The 14,765-nt window shown below is 46.1% G+C and overlaps 1 protein-coding gene across 4 annotated transcripts in view; it reads left to right on the forward strand.

Annotated features, from left to right (window-relative positions):
- Positions 1-1,681: 1,681 nt before the first annotated feature.
- Fam13c (family with sequence similarity 13 member C) overlaps positions 1,682-14,765 on the forward strand; it is a 112,288-nt gene continuing 99,204 nt past the window's right edge. For 2 of the 4 annotated variants that reach the window (XM_021174609.2, XM_021174611.2), the window contains exons 1-3: positions 2,071-2,234; positions 9,880-9,936; positions 12,068-12,269. In XM_021174609.2, coding sequence (XP_021030268.1) covers positions 2,173-2,234; positions 9,880-9,936; positions 12,068-12,269 — 321 coding nt within the window. In that variant the 5' untranslated portion in view covers positions 2,071-2,172. The other 2 variants (XM_029482748.1, XM_021174614.2) reach the window with 2 other exon arrangements.

Below are 14,765 nucleotides of genomic sequence, written 5' to 3' on the forward strand. Positions count from 1 at the left end.
ATATTCCTCTTCTCCCTTTGAACTTTCCCCAAACTGTTGTTCAGATAAGGCTCTGAAGGCACCTTTGCTGATATCCGTCAGTATTGTTCATTCCAAACAAAACACCTACTACCACCACAACAAAAAGGGAGAGAAACCACTAGAAACTTACAAAAAAAAAAAAAAAAAAAATCAGATGAAGATACGATCAAGAATTGGGTGTTTAAAAACCCCAAGTGGTTTACATCAGGGTTTTATTCTAGAGTATTCTTAACTTTTAGCCATAATATACTGAACTGACTGTCATTCTTCTGTATGAATAGTTCTTACAAGCTTTTCTGGATCCTTTCTGTTTTGTGGGTTGTGGAGAACTAGTCTTTTCCCCTCCCTCCGGGCATTATTGAATCTCTGGATTTGTGGAGCACATTTATTATTTCATTTTATTTTTTTTAATTTTATTTATTTATTTATTTTTATTCTGGTCTGCCATTCCCTCTGCCCCCGCTCACCATTCCATCCCCCCAAGAGAATGTCGTCGCCCCCCCCCCCTTCACTTTACCAGACCTCCCCACTCCCCAGGGCCTCAAGTCTCTCAAGGGTTAGGTGCATCTTCTCTCACTGAGGCCAGACCCAGCAGTCCTCTGCTGTATATGTGTTGGGGGCCTCATATCAGCTGGTGTATGACGCCTGGCTGGTGGCTCAGTTTCTGAGAGATCTCCGGGGTCCAGGTCAGGTGAGACTGCTGGTCTTCCCACTGGGCTGCCCTCCTCCTCAGCTTCTTCCAGCTTTTCCCCAATTCAACCACAGGGGTCCCCGGCTTCTGTCCATTGGTTGGGTGCTAGAATTTGCATCTGACTCTTTCAGCTGCTTGTTGGGCCTCTCAGAGGGTTCATTATATTTTCAACTGGTCCACAGCATATTCATATCAACTGCTGTTTTTTCAGGTGAAAGCATTGTTCCTTCTGTTCTAGATGAATCACTGGAGATGTTTACACAATCAAAAGGCTGGTCTTTCTTCACACTGAACTACCCAGAGTGGGCACCACAGCCCTCAAGCGCAGGGGTGTTTGGGAAAGTTGACAGTCTTTGGATCTGAGGACAGGAAGATATCCTGTGATTAGACTTCACGTTGCCATCTAGAACCTAGTTCCATGGGACAGTAGGATTAAGAACACATGCATAGTATAGTTCAACATGTAAGCCTGTGATCGTATTTCAAAATTCAGAGGCAGGTCTTTCCAAGTCAAGGTCAACATGTCAGGAAACATGGACAATGGGAATGGGGCAGGGTAAACATCTCCAAGCAAGAATAAAGCGGGGTGGGGGTGGGGCTGACCGGCCCTCCCTCCCCCTAACAGAGTAGACTCCATCAAAGGGAACAACGTTTGTGAGTTGTCACTCCATCCTTTGTGAAGGTGCGGGGCTGCTGTGGAGGTAGGAGTCCATCTCCCCGCCTTGCACGGTGTCCTAGGCATCAGTGAAGGCCTGGAAAGCATTCTACATTCGCCTGCATAGGTTCATTCACATCTCTGTGGTCCTGCGCTGGGCGCTTCCTCCAGCGGAGTAAAATAACAAGAGCGCAGACGGACCTGTCGGGATGCAGCCCGCCCTTGGGAGCCTCTTTTGTTCTAGGCAATAAAAACCAACACACAGTGAAAATAAATCAAAACTTAGCATCCATATCCCTCTCCTCCTTCTCGATCTCTCCATGCTTTCAGGAAAAGCGACAGAAGCATCTTTGCTCGTTTGCATCCCCAGGGTGGGGTGGGGGCTGGGGAGGTAACAAGCCATGGGAGGCGGGCATTGTATCCACTGGGGGGTGGGGGGCGCAATCTGTGTTGCCAGCTGAGGCTGAGGTGGCAGGCTCAAGTAGCTTGGACTCTCTATAGCTCCTAGCTGCCTACCAGGGTTGCGCGGAGCAGCTCCAGGTTCCTGAGGCTGAAGCCCCGGGTCGCGCGCCGCCGCGCCCCGCCCCATCGTCCCCGCAGCCTCGAGGGCTGCTGGGCTTTGTGGTTCGCCGGTGCCGCTGGGCCCCTGCTGGGGGTGTCGTCAGGAGCATGTGCAGACAGCAGCCCAAGGTAGAGCGAGCGTGCCGGGCGAGCCCTAAGACTTGCCTGGCAATGCCATGTTTGTGTGGGTGCTCTAACTCCGGGAGAGCAATTAGGGAGACGGCTCCCCGGCCGGACTTGGCTCATGTTTTCTTGTTTCTGTTTCAGCCTTCAGGATAATTCCTTCGGCAGCGCCGCTGTAACTGAGTAAGTGCTTCTTGCCCTTACAATCGACTTGCATTCCTGTCTCCGAAGCAACTATGGTGAAGGTATCCCCCCTCCCGCTGCCACCCCACTCCACCCCACCCCACCCCTGTCCCCAAGCCCTCTTTCCAGGCGATGCATTGTCTCCTGGATCCTGAGGCTGCGAGGCTGGCGGGGCCCACAAACCTCACACAGGTTGCAGCCAGTATTTTGGCAGCACGGGGTGGGGGATGCGCGGGGGGTAGGGAGTGGGGAGCGGAAGCGGGGGGGTGGGGTGGGGGGAGTAATAAACCTAGCTTGATTGCAGCGGGAGGCTCTGTGCCCCAAAATATGCAATCTTGGAGCTTAGCTTAAAAAAAAATCTATGTGACATGTCAGAAAGGAAGCTGGGTTGTATTTTGCCAACATGAGTGTCAGTTTTCATGGAGTGCACGCAGTGTACATTTGCCCCAAATAGACGGATGTGAGCTAGCTGGAGTTTAATTCCAGCATATTTAAACAGGGTAAACTCACCTTCCCTCTCCGTGTGTACAGAATTTTAAGACACGGTGTGGTAAACTTTTTTGTGATTTTCCTCGTCTGGCCACAATAATGTGATTATAGAGAAACGCCTTGCCTGACTAACAACCTAATAACAGTTCATAGTGGAGGGCAGGGAAATAATGTTTTATTTACTCTAGGCCAGCCCGTGTGTGTGTGTGTGTGTGTGTGTGTGTGTGTGTATTGATATTGATGGTGCTTCGTTTTTATTCTGGTCATCGCTTCCTTAGTATTTTCTTAACAATAGAATCTATATATTAGAGGTGAACGTGGAGTAGATTTTGCTGGCACTGTATGCAATTCACATATAGCTGGGAGTATAAACTATATGTATTCCATTTTATCGTAGGGAAATTAGTGTTTACTTCTGGGACCTTTTGGTAAAAGCTACTCGATAAAAGCTTTGCAGCAGGCTGTGTGTGTGTGTGCACTCGCAAAGTTGTGTATCCCACTACTTAAGAGAATCGTGAGTTTCATACAGAGGCTACAAGTGGCTTAGAAGCTGTTTGCTAAAGATACCTGAACAGTGAGGAGAGCATCTTTTGGCTTTCAGATCCTGCCACTGTTGCAGAGACTTGGAGAGGGAGGGCTGAGAACGGTTCCACTGTGCTTTCTGGGCCTCTTCCCCATGTACTTTTGCTTGTCTGGTTTGCTACTGGCTTAGTCTCCCGCTTTGAGCTCATTTAAGTGGGGTCTCTTTAAAATAAGGACTGGGTTGACTTTCGAAGATTCACTATGGCCTGTCCACTGGGACCCTGGACACGATAGTAACATTGCCTTTCAATAGAAAGATAGAGAAAGAGAGAGGTGGGGAGAGATATCTGTGGGCCAAGGATGAGGCCTGAATTTCCTGGATAAGTGGTCAGGTAACATCTCTCTTTTCCTCTGGGTTCCTTGGCACCACATGTTTTTCTGGGCCTGATTCTTGGGAGTGTTGTGTGGCTGTATTCCTAGAGTCAGCCACAGTCACAGGCCCAGGGGTTTCAAGATGGAGACTTTTAGTTCCAGCTTTCATATGGTGTGTGTGTGTGTGTGTGTGTGTGTGTGTGTGTGTTTGTTATGGTTAAATGCTGGGGAGACTCTTGGTGTCTTGTCCTTGGATACTCCCCAAGGAGTTCTGATTGCATAAGATCACGTTACCCTCAGAGAAGTGACAGAGGTTCCTTTTAAAAGGCTGTGAGTAGTGTCTGGGAAGCCATCTGGCTAATGCAAGAATCTAAGGAACTTGCAACACACCCAAAGCCCCACAGGTGTGACACAGCTCAGATGAGGGGCGTCCCAAACCAGTGGTTGTCAAAACGGAACATTTTTCATCTTCTCCTCTCAATAATATGAAACTGTTCCTGGGTCTGAGGGCACCCGGCAGGACCAGAGGGTGCTATCCTGAGACACAGACATAGAAGCTTGTCCTGGAAGTGTTTGGGTGCGATGTTAGTCTGTCCCGAGGAGGTTCTTTCCTCTTCAATGTTTCTGAGAGGCAAATATCCTCTGGCTCCTGTCTTCACCCATGTCCAGTGCCTCCTCTCCAGACCACTGAAAGTTCAGGCCTCTGGTGTTGATCCTGATTAAAATGGAAATTAAAAACTCTGTGCCTTGGAAGGCGCATTCAAGCAGTCATTAGAGTTTCCTATGAATTATTTTATCAGATAGACTTATGTGAGAGGATGCTGCTTGACCAGTCATGATTATTTGTATGTGTGCGCGCGCCTGTGTGTGTATGCATATGTGTGCTGTGTGCGTTCATACAATGTGTGCATGAGGGAGCCTTTGGAGGTCAGAGGTTAACATCCTATGTCTCCTTTGATTTCATTCAACCTCATTTCTCACTGAACTTGGAGTTTATGATGGGTTAAGACTGGCTAATGAGCTCTGGGGATCCTCTGGTTTCTATCCATCCCCAGATCCAAGGCTTTATAGGTACCACCACTAGGATGGACTGACTTTAAAGTGGTTGCTGGGGACTCACATTCTTCATACCTGAGCCTAAGACAGTGTCCCACTGAGCCAAGCCTCTGTCTCCCCAGCTGGAGGTCCTGGGAAGAGTCACAGGAAGAGTGGAATTAGCAATCAAGGAGCAGAATCCTTTTCTTTTGTTTTTCTCAGGCCTTGAAAGGCCTGTGCAGATCTGGGTGAATTTAACTCATTCTCTATACAATCCCTCCCCCAGGCCCCACCCCCAACATCAGAATGGCCTTAGCCTTTAGTTACTTCTGCAGCATCTTTTCAAGATGTGCTGTTTTTAAAGACTGTTACTGGGTCACTGTATTTAGATTGGTGCCTCCTTTGCAAAAGTCCTGCCTAGGAGCCTCTAAGCGGTGGTTGACACAATGACCTGATAACCACCACCTGGTGAAGACTGACTCCTGTGAAAGCTATAGACCCTCCAGGCTAAGAGAAGACCTAGAATGGATATTTGGATGAGAGTCAGGTCAGAGGTAGCTTGGGTTCTAGAAACAGTTAGATGACAACATTTTAGAAGCATATACTAGTTAAGTGGCTGGGCAGTGCTGCTTAAAAGTTTACATTACAAGAAGTTGGAGAGGTGGCCTAGTGGGTTATGTGCACTGGCTACCTTTCCAGAGGATCAGGGTTCAATTCCCAGCACCCATGTGGCTGTCTGTAACTCTAGTTCCAGGGGATCTGATGCCTTCACATAGACATACATGTAGGCAAACACCAATGCTCATTAAAAAAAAAAAAAAAAAAGGTTTACATTACAGGGCTGGGGGGCCCTGGGTTTGATTCCGAGCACCAAATAAAACTGAATGGTGGTGGTGGTTGTGAATACCATAATCTCCAGCACTTGGTAGTAGAGACAGGAGGATCAGAGTGGAGTTCAAGGTCATCTTTGGCTACACATAGCACAGTTTTAGACCAGGCTGGATTACAAGAGATGTTTCAAAAAACAGAACCCTACAGACAACCTGCCCCATTACACAGTTTCACATTTTACCTGAGCTCAGAGCTGTATGGGACTGAGGCGGGGCCAGACTGGAGTCTGCTCATCTCAATCAGGTGGTTCAGCGAGCACTGGTGCAGGTGGTTCTGGAAAATTCCCCAAAAGATTGGTTCTCGGCAACTTCACCATCAGGGGTCTGATGTTGCAGGGAAAGAGAAACCATTTCTCCTCCACCCAGGCAAGCTGGGGCCTCTCTTCCTATTTAACCAGAGAAGAAAACTTCTCATGGACACACTTTTAGCTACCATTAGAGATCCCATTATTCCAAGAAGTCTGGTTCTCCTGTCTCCCAAGCCTGTGAGAATATGGACTGGCAATGTCATGTGACTTCTGTCTGTCGTCTGCAAGGTGTGGTGCAGGTAGTAAGGTTCCCAGGACACACAAGCTCAAGATCCTTGGCCCAGCAGTGAAAATCACAGACCTCAGAGCGCATCTCTGCTCTTCATGGGGTAGCAAATTCTCAGTTGCTTTCCTAGGGGACCATGGAAATAGGCATCTCATTTCTGTCCTCGCCCAGGAGGGCCTTACAAAAGGACAATACCAGCCCACTTATGAAACTGGATTCTGCCATGCAGAGCTATGAGTTTGGCTCTCCATGTCTGGAAGGCCATCAAGTCAGACCAAGAGGCTTCCTGATGGAGCACGGGGTTCTCTTACAATCCTGGAGTGCTGAAGGGGAGCTTAAGAGCCCATCCGTTTTCTGATTTCCCTCGTAGGTTCTCAAAACTGAAAAGTATTATATAGGCTCACAAAAGCAGACACTGCAGATGAGGATCCTGACTTTTATCTGAGTGTATTTGTGTAGGAGCAGGTAGGGTAGAGGTTGGGAAACTAGAGAAGATCCACAAGAGGGAAAAGACTAGAAGATACGGACGAGGAAAGGCAGAGGCGTAGAGAGATGTGGGGAGGGATGGAGGAAGACACCTGACAGAAACCAAGGATGCATGAGAACACTGCAAGCAAACCTATTATTAGATACTAACATAAACTCAAAAAAGAAGAAAAAAAATAGCCCATCATGATGATGCGTTCAGAAGTGGTTGTTTGGAAGCGTGGCATGTTGCATAAATATTTGTAATCAGTCATGAATTCGATAAAAGGAAATCTCAAAAGTCTCACAATAAAGTAGCATCAGAATGAAGAGCATCGGGACATGCTACTGTATTGTGAGAGCATCCCAGCGGGTCTCTGCACAGTGCCTAGCTACCAACATTATACAGCCAGTGTGCTCAGGCAGAATAGAAAATGCCAACAAGGCTGCTTCCTGCATGTCACTGAAATCCCATGTCTGGGTGGGACCAGACTGTGATGGAGAATGGTTTTCTTATGGCTGGCCATGGTAAAAGGAAAACAAAACATTAAAGCCACTTCTAGCCAGTGAGCCCTCAGTAGTTCTCCTCAGCAGACTAAGTCAGAAAGCCCTTCACCTAGGATTGTCTGGATCTGGCTGCAACAACTTCAACCTGTGGCTTTTCTCCCTCTCTTACTTTGGCTCGCTCTGCCAAGCACAAACAAAAGAAAGAGGTGCCCAGGTCACAGCCCACATGACCGTCCAGTCAGTCCAGCCTGACATTAGGAAGGAATACCGCCCCAGGGAGGCCACGTTAATACCCAAGATTCCAAGACTTTATTTCCAAGACTTTGGCTAGGAAATATTTCTCCTCTACTAATTTGGTCCAGCCTTCATGGCACACCAAGCACCGACCCCTCTCTGTAGGTTCTGGTGCTGAATTTCCATCTTCAGGCCATCATGGTTGGAGGAGAAAACAGTAACTCACAGAAGGTAGAGACACATTACCACCCAGGTAGCATTGCTGAACTCAGGGCTGGGACTGTGGGTTAAACCCTAGTTCTTAGAACTGAGGTCTCTAGGTTTCTATATTCTGTGACTTCTACTTTATTCTTGGAAAACACTGTCCTTCACTTTCCAGAGCCTACACCACCGAGCTGTGTCTGAATACCGATGATGAGTGAGAACGCAAAAACTTAGGAACTTAATTGGTCTTTTTCGTGAGATAAATAGAATGGGGTGGTTGGTAATCAAACACTTGAGAGAGCAAAGAAGTTTAGATTGTTCAGTCAAAAAATGAGCATCTTGTTAACTTGGCCAACTTAATTTTATTGCCAGCAGAACAGAATATTCTGTTAGATAAAGAGGGTTCAAGTCTGTAGGTGGCCTTTGTATAATTCACTACAAAAGCCGTAATTTAAAAAGAGGCTGTAAGGGAAGGGAATGGGAGCTTTCTCCAGTTAATTTTGTGGGCTAATTATACAGCATTTCCAGTGATGAATATTTAAATATGCTATTGAATGTAGCATAAGCACTGTATTATATTTGCACATATGTGTTTATTTGTTTTACATTTGCCTACTCACTACACAGAATTTCTCAGAACAGGATCCAGTTCTTTCTAAAATCTTGTATACTCTAGAAATAATGTTTCTTTGAGTGTAGAGATGTCTAACTTGAGTATAGGTATGTCTAACTTGTCTGAATCAAGAATAGAAAGAAGGGAAGAGGGCATTCACACTTAATATCTTTAATAGGAATTTGATATTGCTGTCACACATTTACCTTGGTGGATTGGACATTCAAGCAAAATGAACAGGTTGTTCCTTAACCCTAGAAAATGTAAGACACATTGGTTCAACGTTTCATCTTGCTGTGGCGAGATAACTTGACAGAAACAACTTAGGGAAGGATTTATTTTGGCTCACAGTCTGAGGGGACGGTCAATCCATCATGGTGGACAAGGCACAAGGCAGGAGCTTGAGGAGGTTGGCCACATTGCATCTAGTCAGGAAGCCACAAGAGATGAGCCCCTGGCATGGCGCTGTCCACGATCAGGCCGGGTCTTTCCACATCAAGTAACATAATCTAAAAACTCCCCACTATCAACTCTCACAAAAAGGCAAACTGAGCACCTGGGAAGCAGTCAAAGGCTTAATAAATACTCATCTTTATAGTTGTTTAAACTGCTCAGTTATTCTGCCTAGGGAGCAAAGTCGTTCTAAAACCAAGGATTCTTTGAGCATCCTCTGGAAGCAATGCTATGCTTGGGAGTCATGGTGGTGTCTCTAGAAAAAGAATTGTAGTTGTTTTATAAGTATAGTTGTGTCCACAGATGCTTCATACAATAAGAAACCAACTCAAAGCATCCCAGAGGCACAAAAGCCATCAGAACCTAAGGATGAAGAGTAATCATATATACCTGTTCCTGGCTTTGGCCAGTGAACAGTGAACATGAATGGTGATGGGAAACTGTTCCAGGGTGGGGCGGGGCAGGGCAGGGTGGGGCTGGGAAGAGGAATAAAGACTTTCTCCTACTTAGGGAGAACAACACTCTCACTCTAGATTCCCCTGGGGAGTTGGAGACACCAGGGATTTTTTTCTTTCTTTTTTTTTTTTCAACGTGGAAGAGCCAAGCCTTTTTCATCTGGCTAATTAAGAAGTCTTGTGGAAAAAAAAAAAAAAGATAAAGTCCAAGACCAGTGGTTGCTGTTGTAGCTTGGGGAACCGGACAGAGTGCCTGATACAGAGGGTTGTGGGCTCTCTTTTAAGAGCATGCCTCTTAGTGCCTGGTATTCCCCTGGTGGGAGCACACCTTGGCATTAGTGAGGTCCTGTTAGCTTAGACCAGGCTGTTCTTAACCCGTGGGTCGGGATCCCTTGGGGGGGGGGGATTGACTGACGCTTTCCCAGGGGTCCCATATCAGATATCCTGTATATCAGATATTTGCAATTTGATTCATAACAGTAGCCAAGTTACAGTTATGAAGAAGCAACAAAATAAGTTTATGTGGGGGGCCAGAACAGCGTGAAGAACTGTATTTAAAGGGTCGCAGCGTTGGGAAGGTTGAGAACCGTTTGCTTAGACTACGGAGCTGTGGAGGTGAAAGTGAAAAGTTACCGCTGGTTCAAAGTTTTCAGCTCAGGAGCTTTGGTGTGTACTACCGTATTGTATTGTTGCCCGGCCGACATGATAACTCTAAGCTGAGTGCTGTTCTGTTTGTCTTTGGAGAGACAGTGGTGAGGATCATTGCGTTTTATTATTTTTCGACGCTAGCCTTGACACAGTTATAGACTTCTTCGCTGCTTGTACGGCAGTAGGCGTTTGTATCTGACAAGCCATTCTCCCTTTTGCCTCAGGTGTGACGAAGATACAGTCTCTGTACATGAAGACGAAGACGACTGCTCTGGGCTCAGGTATATCTCAACCTTGGTTCTGATCTGTGAGAAAAAGAGACCACCTGGATCTGGCATCTCGTTTTTTGAATCCAAACATCCTCTCTCTGAGGTTCTCATCTCCTCAGGGAAGTTTCCCCCGTGTCAGCTTTGAGATCCTCAGAAGAGAGCCTTGCATTGGAAACGTCTCCATTAAATTCGATAACATGTCCTTCATTATTCACCACATTGAACGTGTCAGACTTTGTTATCGAGGGTTTCAGATTCCTACCAGAACGAGGAAGAAACGTTCCTGTAAAAGATGCTGTTCATTTCTTTCTTTGGAAAGAACACGCGTAGCTGCTTAGCGTTCCATTATGTCCCAGGACAAGCCGTACACTTAACTAGAGTGGGTTCAGTTCCCAGCCCTGGCTGGGAATGTCCAAAGCCTTTGGTGATATAGAAAAAAAGTTATCAGTTGAATCACCAGTTGTTATTTCCCCCAGCTACTAACCCACTTGTTGGATGTTCCACCCGAGAGAGACTCCACTTTAACTGTTTTGAATACATTTATTCACGCCCCTTGCTCTCTGCCCTCAACCCAAGCTCAGGACCACCAATCCTGGCATTGCTCCGCCCCCTTGCCTCCCCTCCCCCTCCCGCAGCTTCGCGAGTTTAGTCTTCACCAGTAGGAAGGTGTGTAGGGTGGGGCTGGGGACCCTTCTCGCTGGGGCTTCTCTCTCTGGCTTTATGTGTGTGAGCAGCATGGGGTGTCAGCTATAGCTGCTTCCTATTTCACCTTACCAGAGCGTTGTCTTGGGTGCACATATGAAAACATCTGGGAAGCAGCCGCTCTCAGCGAATCGCCACAGAGTTATCGATACTGATCATCTAAGGCGAAGAACCCTATTTATACCGTCATTTAGTTATGGCTGCCGTTACTTGTATTGCCTAGCAATATGGAAAACAAACGGCGTAGAGGTTTAAGAGGGGGAAATGAATTCAGAGACCATTACCTCTTGGGTATGTATTATATGGAGTTTGATGGTTGACAAAAAACTTACAAGAACCTAGTAGGATGTGTGCATGTGAGACTGGAGATTGAACCTAGGACCTTGACTATGAAAGACATTTACTCTGCCTCTAAGCCATATCTCTAGCTCCCATCTTCCTTTCTTTTATTTCTTTTATTATTTTATTTTTTTTGTTTTAGAGTTGCGGCTAAGTTTCCCCAGGCTGGCCTTGAGCTTTTGATCTTCTAAAATAGCTGGGATGGCAGACCCGTGTCTCTCAGTAACTCAGCCTTGCGGGAGCCCACACATTGGGATCTTCTATGTTGGGTCTAAGGCATTGCTCAAATGCCTGGTTAGGGAAAATTTATCACTTGACTTAAAAATTGCCTGGGTGACTTACCTCCTCTACAAACAGATCCATGTGGCAAACTATCCTTGCCAATGGATCTGATACAGCCTAAGAGACTGAGACCTGTTCGATCATTCTGGGAGTGTTTGAGTTGGTCTGTCCGCTACACGCGCCTGCTGTTTAAACACAGCGTTTTAGAATCTTAAGCTATAAATTTGGGATCTTAGGATGTAAACCGAAGGTCTCACCTTGTGCGGGAAATAGGATCCCCTTGGGAGCAAACTGTTTTCAAGAGAAGACCAGGAAGAAAGAGTGATTTGAAGAATGAAATTCATGGGGGCTGTCCTCAGTTCGCCTGGGTTCAGTTCTCCCGACGTGAACCAGGCATGATGGTACATGTGTGTAATCCTAGCATTTGATGGGTGTAGGAGGAAGGACAGGAACTGAAGTAACAAAAACCAAAAGCAAAACAAACAAACAAACAAAATCAACAAAACTCAAAAAAACAAAACAAAGATGACATTCTTTTTTTTTTTTTTTTTTTGAGACAGGGTTTCTCTGTGTAGCCCTGGTTGTCCTGGAACTCACTCTGTAGACCAGGCTGGCCTAGAACTCAAATCCACCTGTCTCTGCCTCTCAAGTGCTGGGATTAAAAGCGTTCGCGCTAAGTCTATAATATTGCCTGTACCTGAGCTCCCTTTGAAAAAACAGCCTGGTGAATTCCAGCAGCTCATTTGAAAACAGGTTTATTCTGTTTAGGTGTATTCTAAATTGGTGTTTTTTTTTTCCTTTTTTCTTCTTTTTCCTGCAGAGATGAAGACAATAAAGAGAACTACCCCCAGGTGGCAGCTCGCATAGATGAGCTCGCCCTGCCCTCCCACGAGGCTCAGCAGCATGTAGAACAGACCCTGCCGGTGGATGGAGTGCTGAGAACCAGTATGGGCAACTTCAAGTCCCGAAAGCCCAAATCCATCCTCAGAGCCGAGAGTGGCCGGAACCACGGAGAAAGCCAGGTACAGCTTCACTATCCGATCTCCACCATGGGGAGGCCTCCGTGATGCAAGGGCACAGCCTGCCTAGTGGGCTCGGTGCTGCAAAGTTGGCGCGTATGTGGTCTGAGATGTAGCAATACCGTCTTTAGGGACTGGGTACTCCGAGAAAGCTAATATTTTGTGGCATCCTTCCAAACTGGCATCTTTCCTCTCTCTCATCTCCCCCCACCCCCTTTCTTTCTAAGGTAGGGTCTTAGGTAGGCGGGTGTGAATGCCATACGTAGCTGAAGCTGACCTGCTAGTACTCCTGCCTTTGCCTCCACCCACCACGGATTACAGATGCGCAGTTTGTGTGGTACTGGGGTGTCAAACCGAGGGCTTCATGTATGCTAGGCAAGCATCCTACCAACTGAGCTCCACCCTCAGCTCCGAACTGGAGGCCTTGAATAGGAAATTTCCATCGGAAGTTACACTATGCTCCTTGGAGAGGGCTTGGTACTCTGATGATGTAGCCTTTGTATAGAATTGGGGATTCCACTTAGTGTACTAGGAGTCTCCCGTTGATCTCAAGCCATTCTCCTTAGCTAAAGAGGAGCCGCTTTGCGTGATCAGCTATGCATGTATGTTTGTTGTGTTGTATTTGTATGTAGCATTTGGTTTTCTGAAGTCAACTATTATTAAAATGGATGATGAAGAAAGCATCTTACCTAGTACTTTGCTAGTAAGTTTATATATACATATATATGCATATTTATTTATTTGTTTGTTTGTTTATTAGACAAGCATTTCCTATGTAACTCAGGCTGGCCTCAAACTTGCTAGCCTCCTGCCTCAGCCCCAGATCACAGTGCTGGATGACAGATGTGTATCATCACTACACTACTCTAATATTTTATATGTTTAATTTTTTTCTAGTTGTCTAGAAATGCAGCAAAGAAAACAATCTTTTAGTCAAACAGTCCCTGATAATTTATGTTCTTAGAAGATATTTAATAAACAGAACCTATCACAATCTCACTGGGAAGTCACATTTCCCATCCTGAGACTTCATTTGTAATGTACCAAACATAACCTTTGGGGCATGGTGAACATTAGGTTTGATTTGATAACATCACCTAAAAAATAATGCAGGAGACCCAAGGCATGGTAGGTTAATTCCATATTAGTGTTAATTAAGTCTGGTCCACTTTGCAAACTGTCACCAGGTGATCTTCCGGTCAGAACAGCCCTGGCTAGGTGACTTATTTGACCTGATTGATTGTGCATTTTTAGTTTTTATGATTTTGGCATTTTGACCTCTTAGGTGTTTCATTTTTCAGGGACTCATAAATACTGGTTGCTTTGTGAAGGTGAGAGATAATTATCATAAGCTTCCACTTTCATTGTGGAGAGAGTCAGGCATGTGAAACATCCCTGGTTTCTAATAAGCTTGAGACTCTAAATCCACTGCACCATCTCTGTAGAGGAGGGTTCTGGTGGGGATGCAGGTTCCAAATGGATTGGTTCTGGGGTGGGGATCTGATCTGATCATGTCCTAGGGGACTGCCTGTGACACTTTCAGGGTGACCAGCCACTCCTCTCAGAATGCCTTCCTTCTTGCTGTTCTCTAGTGTGGCCTCAAAGAGATGACACAGTCATCACTTGTAATAAGGTGGCAATGGGGCGTGGAATTCCCAGCCTGTTGCTGAAGGTTACAGGAGGGAGGCGAGCTGGCTGAGATCTCCCTGTAATTCTGCACTGCAGTCCTGGTTGGAAGGTAGACCTCCCAGTAGAAGCTAAGTGGCCTGTTCTGATTTTAGTGAGCTTCGTTCTCAGAGGCAATGCCTTAGGCAAAACCGATTTTCCCCAATTCTGTATCCTGCTTAAAGGGAATAATACTGTGTATGATTGAAGATCTACAAATAGCCCCATTGCTGTGGAAACATGCAAATGTAGGAATATGGATGGGGTGGGCATGGATATGGGGTAGAGGGGAGGAGGTATCACTTTCAAGTGTTTCTTTTAGTTCACATAAGCACCTTGCGCTAAATTGTGAGGGGTTACCAATAGGTGAAAGTGACAGAGGAAATGTGTATGATTTCAGAAAATAGCAAAGTGCTAAACCAGAGGTTCTCAACCTGTGGGTCTCGACCCCCTGGGGAGTCGAACGAGCCTTCACAGGGGTGGCTCACAGCCATTGGAAAACACAGATATTTACATTACTGTTCATAGCAGCAAAATTACACTTATGAAGTAGCAGCAAAAATAATTGTATGGTTGTGTGTGTGTGGGTGTGGGGGGTCACCACAACATGAGGAACTGTATTAGGAAGATTGAGGACCACTGTGTTAAAGGAGAAGCCATAATGAAATTTTCCTGATTGGCCCATTGGGTCTTTAACTCTTGTTCCTCCTAGTCTTGAGTTGGCTGTCAGGAAGCTGTGACCTTTTCATTAAAGTATTTTTATAAAAATCCTGCTTCCACTCCACTGATGACATCAGGGCATACCCTAGGTACTGGCTTTTCTTTGTCATGTCA

This window comes from Mus caroli, chromosome 10 (genome assembly GCF_900094665.2).
Source record: "Mus caroli chromosome 10, CAROLI_EIJ_v1.1, whole genome shotgun sequence".
Classification (NCBI taxonomy): Eukaryota; Metazoa; Chordata; class Mammalia; order Rodentia; family Muridae; genus Mus; species Mus caroli.